The sequence below is a fragment of the Zonotrichia albicollis genome, chromosome 2 (assembly GCF_047830755.1).
Source record: "Zonotrichia albicollis isolate bZonAlb1 chromosome 2, bZonAlb1.hap1, whole genome shotgun sequence".
Taxonomy (NCBI): Eukaryota; Metazoa; Chordata; class Aves; order Passeriformes; family Passerellidae; genus Zonotrichia; species Zonotrichia albicollis.
The window spans coordinates 17,270,029-17,293,296 of NC_133820.1; the positions used below are offsets into that span (position 1 = coordinate 17,270,029).

The 23,268-nt window shown below is 40.6% G+C and overlaps 1 protein-coding gene across 1 annotated transcript in view; it reads left to right on the forward strand.

Annotated features, from left to right (window-relative positions):
* The window catches only part of PDXK (pyridoxal kinase), a 47,183-nt gene extending 24,313 nt beyond the window's left edge, over positions 1-22,870 (forward strand). Inside the window, exons 3-11 of the mRNA XM_005489001.4 lie at positions 1,441-1,545; positions 4,997-5,080; positions 6,816-6,862; positions 7,719-7,804; positions 8,611-8,656; positions 11,376-11,487; positions 12,417-12,553; positions 13,117-13,183; positions 13,908-22,870. Of these exons, the coding sequence (XP_005489058.2) occupies positions 1,441-1,545; positions 4,997-5,080; positions 6,816-6,862; positions 7,719-7,804; positions 8,611-8,656; positions 11,376-11,487; positions 12,417-12,553; positions 13,117-13,183; positions 13,908-14,020 (797 nt within the window). The 3' untranslated portion in view covers positions 14,021-22,870. The remainder of the gene's footprint in view (positions 1-1,440; positions 1,546-4,996; positions 5,081-6,815; positions 6,863-7,718; positions 7,805-8,610; positions 8,657-11,375; positions 11,488-12,416; positions 12,554-13,116; positions 13,184-13,907) is intronic.
* Positions 22,871-23,268: the final 398 nt, after the last annotated feature.

A 23,268-nucleotide genomic window follows, 5' to 3' on the forward strand; every position in this document is an offset into this window, starting at 1 on the left:
TTTGGCCCTTTCTTCACAGGGACTTTGTGAGCAGCATTTTCCTGGGTGGCTGATGTGAGTCAGGCCCCCAGCCAGCTGGCAGCAAGTTGTGTTTTAGAGGCTTGGCCTTTGTGAGCTGAGGAGAGCAAAATGATCCATCTGCTCACCATACTGTGGGTCTGTTTGCACTCACAAGAAGGAAATGTGAAAAATGTGCTTATCCCAGCCTCTAGACACCTTTTGACAGTCACTCTAATAAGTCAGTTTAGAGTGATAATCAAAGCCAACAGTTTTCATCACAGAATTTTCTAACTGCAAGAGCAGAAGTTAAAACAAACAAAATACAATTGTCTTTACACAGGGGAGGTATGGGAGAGGATACCTCACTTAACCTTTCACTTTTCCTCATTCCAGGTAAAAAAAAGTTAAGCCTTTTTACAAAATGTGAATTTATTGAGATTGAAAGAGTTAAAATGTGGATGTCTCATCCAATATCCTGTTGGAAGCCCCATTCTTACATACAGAGGAGTGATTGGTGCCACCTTGATGGATAGGCTTTGCTGACAAGGTGCAAGATGCATTTACATTTTTCAACAAATGTTTAGATTCTGTTAAGGGAGATATTTTTTATTTTCCTTTGAATTGGCTGCCATGGACCTTGGTCCACTGTTTGCTCGAATCTGCTGAGTTTATCCCAAGTAACTTCCACCTTTCATCTGCTTCTCTCAGCTGAGCATATTTGCTTGTAATTCTTAGAAATCATTCAAGGATATATGGAGTATATGGATATTATTTATCTGTTTGTAGTGCCTTTCTGCTACTCCTTTCCTCCTCCAGGATCCTCAGCACTGAATCTGTGCTATTTTTGGAAGAAAGTCTGTCAGGTGACCCTGTGCATTTAAAGATCACCCATGGCAGTGTTCTGCTGTGGTCACTCTGTTTGTGACACACAGGTCCCAGTGGATGCTTTATCTGATGGGTGCAGGCCTCTGTCCAGGCAGATCTATAAGCCTATTAAGATTGTCATCTAACTGTCAATATTTCCTTTTTTTTATATATAGTATAAGATAACAAAAATAGATTATACTGACACCCTCCTCCAGTGAAATCTAAAACATATGTTTTTCCTCCTCCACACAGAAAAGGGATAACTTGCAGAAGCTCTATGGGAAACCTTGCAGGAGCTGTGTGTGCTCAGCTTGATTTTCTGTTAAACAGACACTCTCAGACTGCAATGTAGTCACTCCAGCTCCTTTGGGAGGCAGAGATGCTGAGGAAAAGTTGAGCACACATCCTGTTCTGCTGACAGCAGCCTTCACTCAGCACCAGCATTTCACAGGAGGGGAACTGAAAATCCTTCCTGTGCTGATACTGGATGTGTGGTCCCTCCATGTGTATCATCTGTGTGATCTGAAACAGAAGATCCATCTCTTGAGAGCTGCCCTGGTGTTTTCTTTGCAGGCTATGCCCACTGGAAGGGTCAGGTGCTGAATTCAGATGAGCTGCATGAACTCTACGAAGGGCTGAAGCTGAACAAGGTCAACCGCTACGATTATGTGCTCACAGGTAACGAGAGCTTGTTCCCTGCAGCTCCCAGCAGGTGTAAACAGGGCTGAAGAAAATTAAAACACATATCCCTCCTTGTTGCAAGCCACGCAATTAAAATTTCAGCTGTATATTATAATCTGAACTGGCTCAGTGCTGTTCACCTGGGAGGTTGTAACTGGGCAGGTAAATTGATCCCCTGGTATCATTTACAGACTTGTACAGGCCAGGCATGTACAGGCTCACTTCATATTTTGGGAGTGCCTCTTTTGGAACAATGCATCAGGAATGTCAGAGTATTATTTTTAAATTTATTAGGAAGACATGAGTTTAACCCTTTCTCCTTAATCTGCAGTGCTAACACTCTGTGGTACTGCAGTGTGATTTTATAAACAGTTCTCTTGATTTTTTTTCTATCCTTGATTTTTTTTTATTTGATATTTAAGGCTTAGTGCTTTGGACAGTGAGCAAAGTATGAGTAGAATATGGTCTTTGCTTTGACTGTCATATATCTTGATTTTTTGCTCTTGTTACTGTGTGACCGTGTTCACAGGGATCTTATGTTGAGGGAAGAGACGAGGATCTGACTCCAGAGGAGGATCTCCTTTTCAGAAGGCTGATTTATTATTTTATGATATATATTACATTAAAACTATACTAAAAGAATAGAAGAAAAGGTTTCATCAGAAGGCTAGCTAAGCTAAGAATAGAATCTGAAAGAATGATAACGAAGGTTTGTGGCTCGGGCCCTGTGTCTGAGCCAGCTCACTGTGATTGGCCATTGATTACACACAACCAACATGAGACCAGTCATAGATCCACCTGTTGCATTCCACAGCAGCAGATGATAATAATTGTTTACATTTTGTTCCTGAGGCCTCTCAGCTTCTCAGGAGGAAAAATCCTAAGGGAAGGGTTTTTCATGAAAAGATGTCTGTGACAGTTACTGTGTAGGTCATCGGAGTGAATACAGTTCTGCAGTGTTTTCCTGTGCTTGCACTAAGTGTTTATAAATACAGGCAAAGAGAACTTCTTGTAGAATACTTCACAGAAAGGAGAGATTCTGCAAGTTTTTAATAAAAATTTCTTTTCACCCAATTCCTGCTTCTCAAAAGTAGGTTACTGATCAGATTTCACCTCAGTAAGAGCTGTGCATCTGGTTTGGATAATTTAAATTTCTTGCAGCAGTGAACAGGGACTTTTTAAAGGTAAGCAGAAATACCAGACCACCAGATTTGATTGATTTCATGGCTTCCACCTGTAGGAATGTTCTTTATACACAGGGAAAACTGGAAATTTTAAGTGCATGGGTTATAACTCCAAAGCAGTCATTCTGGGTGAGACATGTCCAAAGAGTTACTGTCAGGGATTTTTCAAGAAATATCTCCAAAATAAGGGAGACTGAATAGCAAATAGATTGAACTAAGGTTAAGAAATTAATTTTGGCATAATTGGGATGTTTGTTTTTGAGAAATAGATAAACAACCTTTCTTTCCTGGAAGGAACTCACACAGAGAACATTTCCAGGAAAAGCACTCTGTATTGTAGGAATTTTCAGAAGATGTTAAGTGTGCAAAATATATAAATAATATTTGAATATTCTTTTAGCAGAAATGTTCCTTTTTTATTTCACTTCCAACTCTTGGAAAAGACCTCTACTCATTTCTTTTCACTGGCAAAATGGATTTAAGAGATTAAAAATGGTAGAAGGAAAATAGAAATCTTCAGCACAAAGGAATTTGGGAGAAAAATGGATTCTTTATTAATAAAAGTCTTGTAAAATAGGAATTTTTGTGTGTTGTTCAGGTTTGTTTTAAAATCTCTTTTGCTGCAGCCATTTTCAGTATGAACAAAAAGAAGGCATGAGTAGAAGGAGCAGTAATTTCTGAACGTCTAATAATGCTTTTTGTGTTTTAGTCTTCAGCTGCACTGTGGCTGAAATTAAAACCCATTTTTTTTCCATTCATGATGAAAAGTCAGATTTTTCTCTTCAAACAGACATTCACTATAGTGTACAACTACTTTGTATCTCAAACAAGCTGGATATGATTATTTAAACACTGAAATATGATTATTTAAACACTGAAAAGCAATTTATCTGCAGGTGGGGTTTGACTGTTAATTGTCTGATGATTATAGATATCTCAGCTGAGATTAAAATTATTGTCTGTAGGCCAATTATACAAAGTAACAGTCCATGGACTTTTTGTGACTGTTAGCTATTTGTAGATCTTCTTGTATTTCTTTCATTTACAGTAAGACACTCAAGGGAAGAGATAAATTTCAGTTCATTGTAACTGTTTTAAACATCTCTGTTAGTGATGTACAGTATTATTTTCAGTATTATTATTTACTCAGTATTATTATTATTATTCAACGCAGTATTATTTTCCAGCCAGTCTGCCATGACAGGTTATTTTTTAAAAAAACTTTGCTTGACTCTTTTGACTGATTGTCAGCATTTCTGGATAAAATCCAGAATTTTGGCAAAGAATCTTTTCCATTTCTCTGCAGCACCCAAGAATTGATCAATTTTTCAAGTTAAAAAAAATCTCCAAAATCTACTTTTTTAATGTAGTTTAAAATATTTTATTAGAATGGACATTTCCAAGGACATTGAAAGATGCTGCCCTGCTAAAAATAATAGTATTAAATCAGAGAATCACAAAATATGCTGAGCTGGAAGGGACCCACAAATACTGAGTCCAGCTTATGGCCCTGCCCAGCCCCAGCCCCATCCCCAAGAAAAGAACTACAATAAATTAAAATCAAATAGATAACTCATAAATGTTCTTAGTAAAGTTAATACATAAATATATCAATTAAGGAACATCTATAACATTTAAAAACTAGTGATTAAATAAGAATATTTTGGTGCTAGCATTGTGATTGGAGCCTTGAAATACAGTAAAACTTATTCCCAGCTTATTTCACTGCTAAGCCTGAAAAATAGGAACTTTATTGGTGTTTTGGAGATTGCTCTAAAATTATCAAGGTTAAATCTCTATTGCATTAATGTGTTGGACTCTATCAGCAGGAACACTATTAATAATAAAAAACTGCCTAAAGACAGAATATGAGAAAAGTATATGGAATTTTTAAAAAATTCTGTTTACTGCATGAAAAATAATACTTATCAAAATAATGTTTTTATTAAAAGGAATGTTCTTTCCTTCTAGCCTGACCTTTGTTCATATATGTTCAAGCATTTTGAAGTTATATGAGCCTTTCCTATACAGCATTCTTAGTAAATGGATTTTTAAGGTTATACTTGTAGTTGTGCAAGCACTGCCTGAATTTGTATTCCAACCTATTATTCCTGAGTCAACTACTGAAATAAATGCCTTTGTTCTAAAAATGCATTTATCCAAAGAATAGAAATATGCAGCATTCCTATCCAAAACTAAAAACAGCAAAAGTGTTCAAGAAATTGGACTTCAAAAGATGTCTTTTTTTTTATCTTTCCTAAAAGGGTATACAAGAGACACATCATTTCTGGCAATGGTGGTGGATATTGTCCAGGAGTTGAAGCAACAGAATTCCAACCTCGTGTATGGTAAGGATGTGCATTATAATCCTTCCTGTTTCCTCACTGGGTATGTTTATCTTTTTCACATTTTAGGATGGATGGAAACACTGTTCTGATGTTACACAACACTTCTGATCTGTCTGGAGCCAGCTGGGCCTCCAGTGATGTTTCATTTCAGCTTTAGGTGGTCAGGGAGTTGGGTTTTATCTCTCTATTTGCTGCCTTTCAGTGTGGTTCTTGCATCATGCCATCCAAAGGAGAGTGTGCCTTGAGGACTGGTTGTCTGTATCCAGGAAAAAATAAAATTCCCATCCAGCTGGTGCTGATACAGAGGCTGTTCAGAGTTCAGAAGAGCCACAGTTCAGTACAGGACACAGTTCAGAGGCTGTGTGTGCTGGCAGATGAAGCCTCTCCTTGATTCCCAAGTCAGCCAGAGCAGGACAGGCTCTCCCATGCCATGGTTCCTTGTCACATCCCAGAAATGTCCTGCTTTGCCTCACAAGTTTCATGATTTACCTTGAACTCCAGGACTTTTTTAGCTCTGCTGATTTTAATATTCCCTAGGACTGTCCAGGGAGCAGGAGGCTCCAGCAGCTGTTGTCACTAAAATGTCACATCAGGCTTCAACCTGGGAGAAGAGATTTCTTCTCTTCCCTTCCTTCCTTTCCTGAGTGTTTCAGGAATAACCAGCATAGGCTTGAATTTCAGCTGATAGGGCAAAATCAGTGAGGATTTAGTGGGATAAAAAGCTGGGAATGATGGTTTGAGCTGTCATCTTCAGGCTCTGTAAACAGTGTGGCCGGGAAACATCTAGAATGATTGGCAGGGTTTGCAGGATGTTGTACTGAGCTGTGATACCTGATTTAAAATTAACAAAGCATAGGTTTTAATTAGCAAAATATAGCAGAGAAATCTCGACTGGGTTTTGTTGCTTTTTAGCCTTTATTTACACTATGGGATTGTCAAATTTTTCATAGCCTTGTGTGAAAGCTAAAAAGTGTTTTGGAATATGAACAGAAAGAGACATCTCACTGTGCAGAGCAGGAAGGAAGTGGTCAGGTGGTGAGAGCACAACGAGGCTTCTAAGATCCTGTATGCTTAATAAATAGATTCTAACATAAAGAAAATATTTTTAAAATGTAAAACAAATTGCCCTCTTTTTACTCATAGAAACTTCCTGAAATACTGACATTGATTTGATATCTTTGAATTTGTGCTTCTTTTTGATCTTGCTTAAAGATCTGTTAATACAATGAACAATGTTCCTTTTTGAAGTGCAGTGCCAGGCTGTTTCCATCCTCATTGAGGACCCTTGGAGTGTGTTGTTAGTACTGCTGGTGGTCCAGAACCTGTGCCAAACATGTGTTAAATATCATTACACCAAGTACTTTGGCATGAATTGTCTTCTTGTTTCATTATAGTACTTTCTTTATTTAATACACACACAACATTTTGCTGTGTACATTTGGAATATATTTTTTCACACTTAAGTAAAAATAGGACTCTTTTCAGAGCTGTTAGCTTCTCCCATGTTTCTCCCCTCCACCCTACCATTCCAGACAACTTTTTAAGACACATGACCTACTCTTTCAAAATTGGCAGCCACCAGATACAAATTTCAGTGTCCTACAAGAGCTGTGAGAGTGTGTAATCTTTGAGGTGCTCAATGCTGATCTGTTGCCACCAGTGTTACCTAAAATTTCTCCCTCCTACCAGGGTCTTTATAACTGTACCCTCTTTCTAAACCTACATTTTTTTCCAGTGTGTGATCCAGTGATGGGTGACAAGTGGAATGGAGAAGGCTCTATGGTGAGTATTCTTCTGCTTGGATTTTCTGTGTAGTGAATGTTTGTGATACAAAGATGTATAAAGTTTTAGTATTTTTTAAACAACAACAACAAAAAAAAAGGTGCTTTGGATCCCAGCATCAAGTAAGTTAGTCCTTAAATTTCTTGGTTTTGAATGAGATTGGTATCTGGAAAGAATGACAGCTGCCCAGCCCTGGGATTGTTTCTGGCTCTCTCCTGAGACAACAGACCTTGTCCACAGGAAAATATCCCCCATCCCTGTCTCTCTGGAGTTCTCTCATCACCTCTCCAGAGCTGTGTTCTGGCTGGTAGCCTGGCTGCCATTGTCAGTCATCCTGGGAATGGACATAGCCCTGGAACCTACATGAAGATTATTTATTTCATGTGGGATCTGACAGCTGTTGGGATCTGAGCTGGGATCAGTGACAGAAAGATCCCATGTGCCGGTACCAGGCTGCACACTGACAAAAAAACCCATTCATTTATAATCAAAAATTTTTGAACAAAACAGTTTGGTTTGGAGGTAAGGACATGAGTGAGCTGGGACACTGTTTCCTAATGCTGCTGAGTTACCTTGGTGAGAGAGAACTTAAAAGTTCCTTACCCAGACATCATTTCTTTTTAATTCTGCCAGTTTAGGTCCATCTGCTTAAAAATGGTGCTTCCCATCCCCTCCAGGGAAGAAAGGGCTGATGGTGACAGTGTGCCCAGCTGGAGGATGCTGTGCCACTGTAACTGCAGAGCTTGGAGCTGTCAGGTCACTCAGCAGCAGCAGGAGTGGTGGGTGAGGGAAGGAGAGCTGCAGTCCCACATCTCAGACACTCTGACAGCTTCTGATACTGTTTTTTTCTCCCCAGTATGTGCCCAAGGATCTCCTGCCAGTCTACAGGGACAAAGTTGTACCTGTTGCAGATATAATCACTCCTAACCAGTTTGAAGCTGAGTAAGTGCTTATTTCCTTTTCTAGCCAAATAACTTGTGGAAAAAAGCAGGGAACACTGATACCCCTTAATTTTGTCTCAATATAGTGCCTTATGTATGTATGTGTTGAGTTTTGGGTGTAACTGTTAGTTTCAAGTGGTGCTTTTCAGATTTGCTCAATTGCTGAATGTTGAAACCAATTAAAAACCCAGGAGTTATATGAGGAAAAGATTCTTCTTATTTTCTTCAGTGTCTCATTTTCGTTATTATTTCTTATTATCACCAAAGGCGTGTTTCTTGGACAGGTTAAAAAAGTACCTTCCCCATCCTTACCCATTAGTATGAACATTTTAATTGTACCAGAATATCAGAACTGAAATAGTTTGGTTCAAATTCCCTCCCCCACACAAAAAAAAAATATATTCAGAATTACCACCATGGCAGCATCTCAGGGCAGCTAAGAATTTAAATGTCTCCTCGTGTCCTGTCTACGCAGCTGTGACTGTTTGGTCAGGAGATGATCTCTGGTGGTGCAGCACAGGCTGTCCCCTAAAGGGGAGGCAGCAGCTACATGGGAGAGGGGGAGAAAACACTTGTGAGGGGATTTTTGTGATGCAGGGATCTCTCTGGAAGAGGCAGGGTGGGACTGGTGTGAGTGCTCTGTGTGTCTGTGCACGTACAACACTGAGGTCTGCTCCAGCAGACCGTGGAGCTACAGATGGGTCTGGCCTGTTTGGTGCAGTCCCAGCTTTCCTCCTCTGAAAGAACAAACAAAAAATCACTGCCTGAAGAATTCCTGCCCTTTTAAGATTTCTGTTTCATTTTCAGGTTACTCACAGGCAGGAAGATTTTCACAGAAAAAGATGCACTGGAGGTGAGTGGGCAAAGGGTGGGTGCGGTGTGTGACATCTCTCTCTGCATCCCTGCCTGCCGTGCTGCACTTTGCCTCCAGCCTTGGAGTCACTTTGGCCTCTGTCCTTGCCATGTGTTTATCATTAAAGCTTGTACACTGCAGGCACAAAATATTTCCTGTTTCAGTGTCAGAATTCCAAAGAAACTTCCCAAAGGAGCTCCAGAGAAAGGGATTACAGTGGTAGTGAGTACATCTCTCTGAACTTGCTTTCTGCAGTGAAGGAGGAGTGGCAGCAGCACACATGGAAAAAAAAAAAAGTATAATATAATAATGTATATTATATATAATAATATAATATCTATCATTATATACAAGAATAGATAATATATATTATAATAATAAATTATATATATTATTGTATCTAATTATATATATAATAACATATTATTATATAAAATATATATAATGATCCACTCTGTTGGTTATATTATATTATGATATTATATTACATTACATTAATTATATTATATTATATTATATTATATTATATTATATTATATTATATTATATTATATTATATTAATATCCACAGAGTGCATTATTATATATAATAATCCACTCTGTGGATATTATTTGGTTGGGGTGAAAACCCCAGGGGACCCCAGGCATTAGGAACCTGTTTGGAGCTCTGCTGCCCACATTCAGCAATGCTGAGTGTGAGGACAGCTCTTCCTTATTCTCCCAGATAAATCCACAGCATTGACAGCTGCTGTCATTGCCATACAGAGCAGATAGATGGCCTGCAAATATATTGCATGGAGCTGTAATGATTTGCCCTTTCACACAAAGTGAAGAAAATAAAAACCTGTAGGGCTTGGCGGCGAAGGACAAAATAGAAATCCAGTTTTATTGATGTCTTGAGAAGGACTGAGCTCTTTGTTTTGTTGGCTACTCGAGTGCTTTCATAATGGACTGATGTAATTCCCTCCAGTTTGGTTTTGAACTTCAGAAGAACACAAAATCTTTAAACAAGCAGCCGCTGCAGTTGCACCCTGGAGAGTAGCTGGGGCTCTGTCAGCCCACATGTTTGTTGTTTTTTTGCTGTAGCAACGTCAAACACCACAGGTTGGTCACCATCCCTTCACAGCAGGAAGCAGCTACAGAGATCTCATCTCTGAATTTCCTCTGTCCCCATTTCTGCATTACCCCACTGTGCTGGGTGAGGATGATGAGCTATGCTTCATGCCAGTACCAGCAACCTGCAACCCAGTTCTTCTGTTCTCATCTCTCCAGTGGAACCAGTCTTGAGAAGAACATAATTAGCTGGGCAGCCATTAGTTTTAAATTTGCATATTTCAGCTGCAAACCTGAGTTGCTTGTGCTAAACAGTTTTGCCAATTAGTCTTCTGACTGATTAATGCCATAGCTCTGATTTGTGATGGGCTTTAAAAAAGAGATGGAATTATACTTAGAAATGGCAACATTTTTAAAGAAGTTGTTTGTAGGATATTATACTTTAATCTGTCTGTATTTCCAGCTGCATGTCATATATGGGTCTGAGTAATCATCCATGCTGGAATTTGTCCCTTTTAAAGGTGGCAGGAATTCTGGCATCGATTTCCATGATTTCATGCTTGCTTTCCTTTCCTTAACAAGACCTGTGATGGCAGTAGTGTCTTCTGACATAAAATTAAGTATGATGTAATATTAATGTAGAAAGGACTAAGTCCTACAGCTAGAGACAGTGGAGATTAGGGTCCTGGTGAATTGTGACTATAAAATGAAATTTTGTTTTATATTCCTGCACAAACTGATTGTGTCAATGTGTGCTGGTGGATTTACTGCTTCTCCAAAACCCCACTGATGTCTGTGCAAAGAGATCTGACAGCTGAAGAAACTTGGAGGCTTAGACAAGAAAAAAAAGCAATAAAGTATTAAAAAATAGCAGAAATAAATCCTTATCATCCAGCTGCTCATGAGTCATAGCTAGCCTGAGAGGGTTTTTAGTTAAACTCTTCTGGGAGAATTAATATTTTATCCATGTTTTATACTAAACTCATTATTGAAGTCATTCTTTTTTGTGTGAAATCAAAATCACTTCTGTCTGTAACAACCAATTGTGATGTCAGGAGTAGAGTATTAATGAGTATAATGAGGAACAGACAGAGTGGAAATACATCTGCAAAGGTATATAATTTACAGCTGTAGTTTGGGGGTTGAAACAGAATGAGAAAAGAAGATTGAGATAGACACATATCTGCCTCTGATTTAGGTTTTTAAAGTTTTGGTAACTCTAAAAGTAGTAGCTTAATAAGATTTCATGGCCTGGAGTTGCTGGCTTTCTAGAAAATGCTTCAAGATGCCATATGAGGTGCATGCATCTGTATATTTTTTCTCTTATTCTTTTGAGAGTATGTTCTGAAAACATGATGCAGGCAAAAATTCTGATCACAGCTGAAACAGAGTATTTTTTCCAGAGGAGCACCCAAAGATAACACAAACAGAAATGCTTGTATATTTTAACAAGTGTGTACATTTAAATATGGATGTTTTGATTCCCCTAGTTCAAAGTAATGCCCCTAATTCAAGTGAATTATTTGAATAGAGACTGGTTTTGTTTTTTTTCTTTTTACAAAAGATGCCAAAATAGGGTGTTTGTTAAAAATCCTCAGTACTATGAATGAAAGTTTAATCCACACATATTGCAGTCACTGATTGCTGCCTTTTTGCACACTGGCAGGTAATGGATATGCTCCATGCTATGGGACCAGAGACTGTGGTGATCACAAGCTCAGATCTACAGGCACCTCTGGGAAATGACTACCTGATTGCTCTGGGAAGCCACCAAAAAAGTAAGTGAAGAGCTCCTTCCTTAGCTGTGCTCTCTTCTAACCTGTCTGTGCTTAAAGAAGGAGTTCCATCAGGCCCATCTGCATGGAAGGAGCACAGACTCCTTAGTGAGCCCCTTGTCCTGCAGTAATAAATATCAGTAGTGTGAGACTGGGGCTGCTCCAAGAGGGAGGACAAGAGCTGAGTGTGAGCACAGCCCAGGCAGGACTCTGTCCCCACCCATGGGACCTGAATAAGGTCAGCAGGACAGGGGGGTGGTGGCAGACAGGTCCCAGTGACAGTCCAGAGTCAGGGAGGCAAGGCAGGTCTGAGATGAATCTGGAAAATTCAGTAAGTACATCAGGACAGCAGGGCTGTACACAGGAATATCTGCACCAGGCCTGAGCTCCATGCAGCCCCTGGGCAGAGGAGGAGGAGGAGAATGTCCTAGGCAAGGTTTTTTGGGACTTACAGCCCCTGGTACTGACCCTGGTAGTAAGGATGTAAAACAGCAACTTGGCATATTTGAATGCTTTCCTGAAAAGTCACTCTCTCCTTCCTCTTAGCAGATTGTTCCTCCCTTGATAGGTTATAAAATACCCTCCTGCTTCTTCTCTGTGTCCCCTTTTGTGCTGTCACCAGGATTCAGTGTGTTCACACAATGTTTCCACCTGATGCTTGCAGTTATGAAGGATGAAAAATGAAGGTGGTAACTCCCTTCTCCCTCTCAAATAAAGTATATACAGTATAGAAGTTGTAAATGCTGTCCCAAGCTGGCCAAATTTTGGTAGGCTTTTCCTTTTAAAAGATCTGGTACAAAGTTTACAATACTCCTTTATGTTCCAAACATTCAAATCTGATGATGATTAAAAAAAAAATTCTTTTTAAATTCTAGTGATTGCTGTTGTATTAGTGGCTGGGTCTGTCACTTAACTGTGGATCTGTGTTGTAGCTAAAGCAGATGGTACCAGGATAACACAGAGAATTCGAGTGGAGTCTCCCAAAGTGGATGCTGTCTTTGTGGGAACAGGAGACTTGTTTGCTGCTATGCTTCTGGCATGGACACACAAGCACCCAAACAATTTGAAGGTGGGGAAGAAGTTACACATCTCTCTGCAAGTTTGGACCTTGTTTCTCTTGAGTTTTTAAAAAAACTTCTGATTTGTGACATTATTTAAATATTTTCTTCTGTTTTGGCTTTTTTTTTCCTCACCTTTGAGAAAAGGCCACAGGTCCCTTTTGCCAAAAGGGACATTAAACAGTCATATTTCAGTCAGATTGATTTTGTAATTTTGCCAAATAAGATATTGTTCTTTTTAGAGAGACAGACTGCATCCATGTTTACAATTACATTTTTTATCCTCACTTCATAATAAGCACTGAAAATAATTTCTCAAATCCATTTTTCTGTTTCTTTCCCTTAAGGACACAGTGTCCTTGATACAATTATGATTTCTAATACCTGTTTAAGGAGAATTAAGTAAAAAAAAAAAATTAATCCCAAACTCTGCATTGCATAGTTGTCATGATGTTTGTTTTGTCAGTCATGTTTTCCTCTTAACAGCAGTATTTTTGAAATAGTATTAATTAATATTAAGTAATATTAAGGTAGGTAGCTGAAGTTTTACTAAACACTGAATATGTTGTTGCAGGTGGCATGTGAAAAGACTGTGTCAGCAATGCAGCATGTTCTGCAAAGGACCATTAAGAGTGCAAAAGGTAAATTAAATTCATCCAGACCTCATTCCTCTGTTGTCTGGATTGGCATCAGGAGAAATATTCAAGGAGCTTTCTGGGTTTCCTGACTAAAGGCATCCCTTCACTGCAGAGGCAGGCAGAGAATTTACAGAATGAGAGCTTGGTAGTTTTGTGTGCATGTTCCTGCTGTGTCCTCCAGGGCCATTTTTGACCAGAGCCGACTGCAGATGTCACTGTTTAGCTTGTGCTGGGTGACGGTCGTGCTGACTGTGCCTGACTCAGCTCTGCAAACCTGGCACAACTCGAGGAGATGTTTGCTGAGTTCGGTGTGCCAAAGAGCTCCTGCTTCAGTGTAGCTCACCCACTGTCCCTCTTAGCATTGAGAGTAGTTTATCAACTAATCAATTTCTTTGCTGTGTTGGCCCATGTGAGGAGTGATTTTTTTCCAGCTTCTCTCCCCTTGGAGTTCCCATCTTTCAGTACTTAAGGAAATCTCTTAGAGCATGTCTGTGTGACTTCCTAATTAACAGCAGAGCTGTGTTTCTTTCCTGGAGAGAAGTGTGGAACAGTGGTGATAAGAAATCAGTGCTGACCTGGATTTTCCAACTTGGAAACCTTTAGCAGGGAGCAGCAAGGGAGAACAGGGAAGGGAGGCAGGTAGAGAAAATCGTGGGGTAACAGAACAATGTAACTTGTTTCTTTTTATACTGCTGTTTTTAATGACATTCTGATGTCATCTTTTTAGTGCAAGCTGGAGAAGGAAACAAACCAAACTCAGCCCAGCTGGAACTGAGAATGGTCCAAAGCAAAAAGGACATAGAAAACCCAGAGATCATAGTGAAAGCCACCGTGTTATAAAGGCTCCACGTCTCCAATAACGCACAATGTATCGATGTCCTCATTTCTTTCCTGTAAATTGTAATATTTGCCTTAGATCTGTGACAGAAACCTGACTTTCATGAAATAGTGCCCAGCATAGGCAGATATCCACTCTCAAACATATGTGCTGGCCTTGCTCAGTTTTAAATCCAGAACAGTTAGTGTGCATTGAAGCATATTCTCGGGTATCCCAATGTCTGTCAGATTCACTTAGTCTGTGTGATTACCCAGGGCAAAAGAGCAATGTTCCTGCCTTGCCAAAGACTGTAGATGTGAATTTGCTAATGGAATGCTTGACTGACTGGAAAATGTATTTCAAGATGGCATCTAGTGCCAATGGAGCTGGCTCCATGCTCCCTTTTCCTGGAGGTACCTGGTTACCTACCCTGGTATTCAGTATCTCAGCTGCTATGAAACTAAGCAGGGTTAAAGCTACACACACAGTTCTGCTTGTGTGTAGGAGGACTTTGAAGATGTTTGGCATGTTCAGTACTCTGAAGTGACCTTGAGGTGTCATTCATGTTGCTGATCTCTGCTCCTGTTTCTTGTCCATGAACAGCTGCACAGTTTCAGTTGTCTCAGGTCCTGGCTGCTTATTTCTCATGTCCATGGTGCCCACATGATTTTCCTCCAAAAGCTGCACCAGAAACATCTTCATCAATATCAACGAGATCATGCCTTGATTCAGTACCACTGGTTAGAAGGGTGGCCTCTGAGGCCAGGTTTGATTTTAACTAAGGGCAAAAGAGAAAGCAGCTCTTACCCTGGAGTTGGCTGCCTTGGTTTGTTCATTGTGGGTGGATGTACTTAGAAACTACATGGGCACTTCCCTTAACATTATTGAGCATTGCTGGCAGCCTCAGCAATGAAGCAATGTGGTAAAAGTAGTATTTTTGGTTTAGTAAATCTGGTCAGTTACAAGTGTTTACCAAATGCAGTGAAACAGAAAAATTAACTTGTTCATAAAGTCTCTGCAAGCAACACCAATTAGAGATTACAGAAATACATTATTATTTTTTTTATTAGTGCACAATTCTGCTTGATAAGGTATCAGAATGGGAATTTTAATAATTTCAGTGTCCTGTGGATCATAGCCACATCCTAAAGCAGCAGGGCAGCTCTGCTGACAGGTATTGGACACTCACATTTGTGCAGGATTTCTGTATGGGATCCATGTTCTAGCTTGTCCCAGAATAAAGTCTAGTGTGGTGTTAAATCCAGATCAAGTTGAGGACCTTTACTTGTCTCAGACTACACAAGGGGATGGAAATTGCATTTGTGATTGTTTTCCTCTCCTGCATTTGGCATTGAAAGTGAAAAAATTATGTTACTTGAGAATTTAAGGAAAAAAATCAGCAGGAATTTATCTACAAAATGGGACTCTACTGCCAGTTTTTAGTAACCACTGTAATGAAATAACTTTCTAGCAATAATAACTTTGGTGTTGTGCACAGTTGCTAAATTCAGCACTCAATAGCAGAGATATGAGCTCATGGCTGCTACCCAACCTGTAAAAAGCTGTGACCTCGCTTGACAGTGTGTGCAAGTGTCTGATGGGAAGCAGTGAAGAGGGAACCAGGCTCTTCCCAGTGGTGCCCAAGGAAGTGATAAATAGACAGAGCACAAATTGAAATACAGGAAAATCCATTTAAACATTAGGAAAATGTAATTCACTGTGAAGGTGATCAAGCACTGGCACAGGCTGCCCAGAGAGGTTGTGGAGTCTCTGTTCTTGGAGATGCTCAGATGCTGACTGAACTTGGCCCTGCCTGCTCAGAGGTTGGAGCAGAAAATCTCCAGAGGTCCCTTCCCACCTCAGCCATTCCATGATTCTCTGAGCACATTGAACAACCTTTCTTTGCAGCTCGACAGTTCTAAATTTTGTTCTCCCTGCATCACAAATTTCCAGATGGTCTAGAAAATACTCATAATAATACTTCTCCCCTTTTTAAGTAAGCTGCTGTTTGCTTGGGCAGCTGTGCCAGGAGGACAATTACCTCTTTTGAGATACTTGCTTTCAGCAAAGATTTTAAATACTGTAGCTGGTGATGTGTTTCAGCAGTTGAACACAAAAAGGATTTTAACTGTTTCTAACATTGATTAACCAAGTGCTGCATGCCATATTCCAAACATAACTGTGAGTTTATTAATCTTTTAAAATTAAATTTAAAATTTCATGTGGAAGTGTATAATCTCTGCTATCCTCTTAGGAAGGAGAGATCAACATCCTGAACTTCACTGCCTGTACAGACAATGGTCAATGCCCTTTTAGTGAGACAGCACAATTTTATTTTGCCATTAGAATAAACAGACTTCAGGAAGAATTGAGAGCAAGGCAAGGGCTGTTTTCTCTGAAATAAAGAAGCTTGGAATTTGAGAAGCTTGGAGCTACCTTGCAAAAGATTTTAATTATAAACCACGATGAGCTGTGATCTTGACATGAAATACAAAGTGATATGTTTATTGGAGCAGTTTATACCTGTCAGGTGTAATCTTTCCCCATTTCTTAGACAATGGATCTGTTCAGTAAATCACACCTTCCTCAGAATCTGTGACATACCCATGTTAAAAAAAAAAAAAGAGTATTCATACTAATGAGCTCCATTTGCAGAAGTTCTGTTTCACAGTAGCTGGATCCTGTAGCAATGGGCTGCTGACTTCATCTGCTTGAGTCCCTGAGGGTTGCTCATGTGATACCTGTTCTAAACTCCCACTGACCTGGTCTAAATTAGGTCAGGTTTATATCTTCAGTGAAGAATTGGGCTTAACATCTCTTGCCAGGAACAAACATCAGATATGATCTGTAAATATATTCTGTAGCTAATGTTTTGTAGCCACAGCAGGCTAACAGGTATTTTTAATGTCAAGGTACACATTTTTATTTGTTTAGAGTTACACAAAGCTCATGTGCAGAACAAAATTCAAAGACTCAGCACAGTCCTGTGTAATATTCCATTCCCTCCTCTCTTGCATATTATACCTGTATCTTTCCCTGAGTTCCTGCTGTCTGTCTCATGGAGCTGTCTCAGTGTCAGATAGTGCCCACTGTTCCTTTAGGGGCTTGGAGGAGACTGACCAGCATTGTCTGATTCACTTGCAAACCTTTAGTTAAAGATAAAAGGTTAATCTCAGCTAGCCTAGGTCCTGACTGATGGCAGGAGAACAAGCACTTTAGCCCAGAGAGGGAGTCTGTAATGATGGATAATCTTCCCTGGCCATCCTGGGAGTATGGAAGGTGTGACCCTGCTGGGCACTGGTGGCTTCAGTGCCACCTGTGTGAGCTCAGAGGCACAGGAGGCTTCTCCTGGCAGCACATGGAGCTGTGGGAGAGGTGAATGCTTTGTGTCCACTCGACTGCCCTCACATTCTTTCTCCATTCTGGAGTTAATTTGTGTCAGGTCCCCTCTTCCTGGAGTGATTTGCAGTGCCTGTGGCCACTGCTCAAGTCCACCCACTTGTTTTTGGAGCCACCTGTGCAGGAGAGACCAAAAGTTGTTTACAAACCATCGACTCTGGGCCTGGATTAGTCTCTACATGCGGAGAATTGAGACGTGCATAAAGACATTGTGCTAAAATCAGTGCTACTCACACTCAATAGAAACACTTCAGAAACCTGAAGTATGAATTGTTGATGTTTGTGTGCTGATTTTTATCTCACATGGGGAGAAATCCATAATCCATGTGTTACACAAAAGAATTGGAGGACCAAGGTTTCCAGCTACTCATACTGCCTTTGAGTATCTTAACTGTGTCTTGATTGGATGGTGTTAATTTGTTGTCTGAGACTGTTATGGTGATTGTATTGATTAATTTTATTTTAAAATATGTGGCAAGGAAGATTGTAATAAAAGTATCTACCTTTATTATACTGTGCACACACAAATTGTTTAGATCCTATTTTTAAATATGTTAATCATTTCAGAATTAAACAGCACAAGAATGGTTTGATAGTCTTGCTGAATAAAGTGGATGTAATTAAATGTTTCCTTAGTTATGTCCTAGGGATAGAGAAAGGGTAGTTAATGGAAGAAAACACGTTTGTGCCCTGTAATCATCTTACTGTAAGATGTGGAAGTGAGTAACATCCTCGTTGTCTTAATTTATTTTTTTAAGAGGTTTCATGGGAAGAAAATCTCTGGCATTCTGCAGCACTCCCTTGCATTCCTCTTACTTGTATGTGTAGGACCTCATAGTGTTGTGCTCTTTTTTCCTGCAGACAAGGTGAGAAGAGGGGCTTGGATTAAGAACCATAACTAATTTTGAGATCTCTTCCTTGTGCAGCATTTAACTGCACTCCACTCACTGAATTTTTACCTTCACTGTGTAGGGTAGAGCACTCAGGGCTGTAGAGTGGGAAACAAATGTTCCTCCTGTGGGAACAGGAGCTCCTGCCAGCACTCAGCAGTGTCCCTGCCAGCCTGGTGGTTTGCAGGAGGAGCAGAGCAGGGATCCAGGTTAAGGAGAGCAGGAGGTGCTGTGTCATTCCATTTGTGTCCTGCAGAGGTTTGGTTTCTATTTATACTGGAGAAAAAAACACCTCTCCCAAGTAAAGGTTCTTGTCCAGGTGAAGAATACTTTTAAAAGCTGAGACATGTTACAAATTCTGGTCACTCTGGTACTAAAATATTTCTTCATAAAGGGAGACACATCCCTTTCACATCCCCTTGCTGCTTCACTGGCTTGTTGGCTGTAGTCATTGTAGAATGGCAGGATTAGATACCCAGAGAGCTGTTCTTCCTGCAAGCACATGTTCTTCATGTTCCTGGTAAGTGAGAGCCTGCTGAGCAGCTCTGCAGCTTTCTGAACCACCTCCACTGGAGACATTTGTCAGCCATGGAAACTGAGCTTCGAGATGTTCCATCACAGCCCAAAAACAGCTCTTTGAAAGAAATGGAAACTCTTGAAAGTGCTTTATTGTCAATAAATGAGCTTATTACAAACATGCATGCAGGAGCAGATTTCAGGTACATCCCCAAGGTTCAGTCACCCACTGGAGGAGTATGCCCTGAGCAAGGGCTGCTGCTGTTAGGAGAGACCCAGCCAGTCCTCAGCATTGCCCAGAAGGGAGGAATGTGGTGTGGTACTCAACAGCCAGGGAAAGCTCCCATCTGCTTCACCAGGAACCCAGTGCCACCAGTTTGGTGCTTTTGCTGCTTTTGAGGCAGGTGGGATGCTCCTAAATGTGCACCCATTCCTGATCAGTGCCTCCTCAAATAATGGTAATAAATCCCAGTGAATAAGGCAGCACATTATTCAGAGAGAGAGAAAACCAGCAATATGAGAAGGCTGTGCCATATGTTACCACTGAAATCACACCTATTGCCCTCGTGGTTGCATTGCTGTTTAGAAAAAACAAAATCTGTGTGTAGAAGAGTGTAATTTATGTACTCTGTGTGTGTGTGTGTATGTTGAAGCTTTATTTGCAATGTGGTAGGGGTGGGAAGCAGAATTTGGGGGGCTGGCTGAGTAGGCCTTCAGGATGTGAGCAGAAGGTCTTAAAGAATTATATTTTTATAGATTGTGCTGAAGCTTTGGGTCCCAGCCACACATAGCCTTTTCTTCCAGAGAAGTAAAATGGTTTGGAAAGAGAGTCAGGTGGCTGTAATATAGTAGGGATAGTACAACCCCACCAGCCCTGGACAAACTGAATAACTTAATAAAAGATGCCTTTTTAAGTCATATTTTTTTAGTGCTGAATTGTTAAACAAAGAAATATTTATGAGCAAACTTTCTATGTACTTAAAATTTGTGTGGTGCTTTGTACTGACTAGGTGGACCTGTTATCTGTTTACACATCTTAAATGATTGTCCTTGAGGTGTGTGTAGTAATTCAACAACTTCTGTGCCAGAAAAACAATGAATTTCTGTGTATTAGCAAATTATTTAATTTCTGATGAAACTGTAGGCTTTCTAGTGTTAGTGTATTTTTCTGGTTGGCCATTACAAGTTGTATCCTTCCTGCAGTAAGGCTTCTACCTAGTAGAGAGAGGCAATAGGATGGTAAATAACCATTGTTCAAAAAGAAAACCCTAAATATTGCTACCTTATCCACTTTAAAATCAGGTGAGCTTTGTGACATAAGCCTGGAATTTTGCACTGGAAAGAAGTTTCAAGTACATCTAAGTTAGATTAAAAATTGGAGATGGGTTTGTTTATTTAATTAAATAAAACAGGGGGGTCTTAAAAGTGCTTAATAGCAACATGGACAAGCCAAGAGATGGCAAAAGATGGGAAAAAATGGCTTGTTCCATTGTATGGAGCTGACCAAGCTAATTCACAGCTTGTGCTAAACCTGTGCACAGACTGCTGAATAGAAAAAGATTTTTTTTCCTTGTAGTTTGTCAGCTGTAATAGCATGAAGAATTTCACTTGTTTGTGCCGAATTCAAATTCATAAATACCTTTCAGGAGAGCTGAGTTTCTGATAAAATCCCATTCAGTCAAAAGGCAAAGCTGCTCACAGGGTTCAAAACCAGAGCAGGGTTTTTTCATCTTGCTGAGCATACTGAGTCTTTGTTTGTTATGGCTGGGAGACCAGGGCTAAAGCACAACTGCCCAGATTCATTTTTTTTGTTGAACTTCTGGGTGTTTGTAAAAGGCACAAGGGTCTGCATCATAAAGGAGTTTTTGGAGCATTGTCCTGTGATAATTGTCAATACCTACCAGAGCAGTTTGGCAAAACTGAGCATCGTTTATGTCCCTTTTAATTTAACATGGCAGCATCCTCACCACTCTTGTGAATGAATCACCACTGCAAAAATAGAGGAGAATTTATCCTGAGTTGTTCTCCCAAGAGTTCCCAATTTCTGGATGTGTTAAAAAAGAAGCACTTCTGCTTTGCTAAGTTAGCAGTGGAAATGTCACTGGAATGAATAATTGATGCTGAGGAGGGAGGCAGTGGCAGGGAACAGCAGTGCTGGGGGTTTGTTGTGCCTGCCTTTCCTCCCCTGGGAATCTGTGGGTGCAGCATCCCCGTGGTGGTGGCACAGGGGCTGTTTTGCCTGCACCCTCCTGTGGGGGAATGTGGAGGAGTTGCTCTGAGCTGAGGGTGGTGTGGAGCTGTTGGGTTTGTGGGGCAGGGCTGTCCCAAGGCTGTGGTTCAGCACAGCTCTTTGTGCACCCCAAAGCTCCTGGTGTACACCCCCCTGCTCTCCTGGCCACGGCATAATTCCCTTAAATTTCTCCTGCAGGCCATGGAGAACCAAGAGACTCTGGAAGTGCATTATTCAGATGATTCAGGCTTGGCTTTTGTGCTTTTGGAAAGAAAGGTAGAGAATTATCAGCTGCTGTGGTGGATCTAGCTTGTCCATCTCAGCTACACCAGAAAGCTGTACCCTGACCTTCCTCTCCCATCATCTCTGCTGTCCCTGATTTGCTTGTCTCCATAACAAGGGACATGAAAGAGCTAAAATCAATGGGGAATTCATCCAGTCAAAACTCCTGAAGCTTTAATCTTTAGTTCCCTTAACCTCCTCATGCTGGGAACAGATGAGTGCCCATGCTAGAGAGGGTCTGGGACAATGCAGCTGCTCTAAAGGAGGGAGACTGGAATTGCCTCTCCCTGGAAGTGAGGTGCTGGCTGAGCACTAATTGCACAGCTGCATGGTTAATAGTAAAGAAAAGATCTTTGTGAGCAAAGCACTTAAAAAAAGAGCTGGAGATGCAGTAATCAGAGTTTGGTGTTCTCAATCCATCCCATCCTCTGTGTAGCAAAAATATTATAGTACTTAAAAAATTGGTGTGGCTGTTCTTAATGACCTGTGTGATGCTTGTGCCTAGCAGAGCAGGAAATAGCACAGAATAAATCAGTGCTCTAAATAGGGAATGGAATGGGGAGACCCAGGTGGAGAAAATGTCCAGTTTGTTTTCACAGCACTTGCATGGTGTCAGAGTTGTCCAGGTCTGGCTCTTTTCCTTTCCACCCCCTTTAAGCAAGGAGAAAATTACATCAATAAATCTATAAATAAATAAGGACAGTTACCTGAGAATTTATGTGGCATTAATTTTCATTGACAGATTGATAAGAATTTCCACCCCAGAGGTCTGTAGTTCACAGGGGCTTTCAGAGGTGTGATGGAGCCTGTCACAGCTGGCTTGGAGCACAGTCCTTGGGACACAGCTGTGACAGATGGCATTGGGATGCCACCTGCAGGCTCTCCTGCCCTGCTTTTGGTACAGCACCTGTGTTCACATGCCTGACAGGTGCTGGGTCTGAATTCATGCCTTGGCAGGGAGGAAACTTGGCTTGCTGCTGGAGCTGCAGTGATGGGAGGAAACCCTGGAGAATTCAGCACCATCCAGTGATCCTGGATTTGCTGTCAGTGTCTGTTGGTGCAATGAATCCCCTTTCAGTGATGTTTTCTTGCTGGGAGGTGGGAGATTGGCAAGCCATATTCTGCTTTAACATGCTTTTATCTGGCTGAATGTGGAAAATTAATAAAGATTGTTAAAAATGGAGGGGAGGGGTAGCTATGAATTTGCCTAGGATTATGTGAGTAGAGAAATATGAGATTTGTCTCTAATTCAGAAATAATTCAGTATTGACCAAATGAGTGCCATGTCTGCAATGGGCAGTAGCACCTGGAAGAGGCCAATATTTAGGGTTTTTGCCCAAAGCACATTTAGTAGCCCTGCTCTACTGTATAGTGAAAACACCCAGTGCAGATGCCACCAGAGCCTCATCTCATGGAGTAATGCTGTAATAAAGAATGTGGTTTTCTTGTGCAAGTCTTGACCTCTTCTTATGAAAACAACACACAACTCAGTATTTTCATGGTGTATAAGTGAAATGTAACCTTTTTTTTCAATAAAATACATTTCCTTTCCTAAACATGAGTCTCTGTTTTTTTCCCTTGGTGATGTTTCTCTTTCAATTCTAATGGAGCTTTGAATTTGTGCCTTCTGAAGCCTGACCTTGCATGATTTCTTTTTCCTCCTGAGCTCCATGAGGAGTTCCCTGTTCAGCTAGTTCCTTCTGCTTAACTCAAACCACAGTGGATTCATCTGCTCCAGTGTTCTAGAAGGGGATTTCTAAAGTCTGACCTATACTTGTGGGCTCCCTAAACCCTCAGAAGCAGATTCTGACTGTGCTCCATTAAAACAGCTCCCTGTATAGCCTGAAATTTGCTCTCCTGCAGTCCAGGGTAGCAGCTCTGCTGTCCTTTTTTCTCATTACACTGAACATTTTATACTCTGTCATTTCATGATTGCTGTGGCCATGGCAGCCAC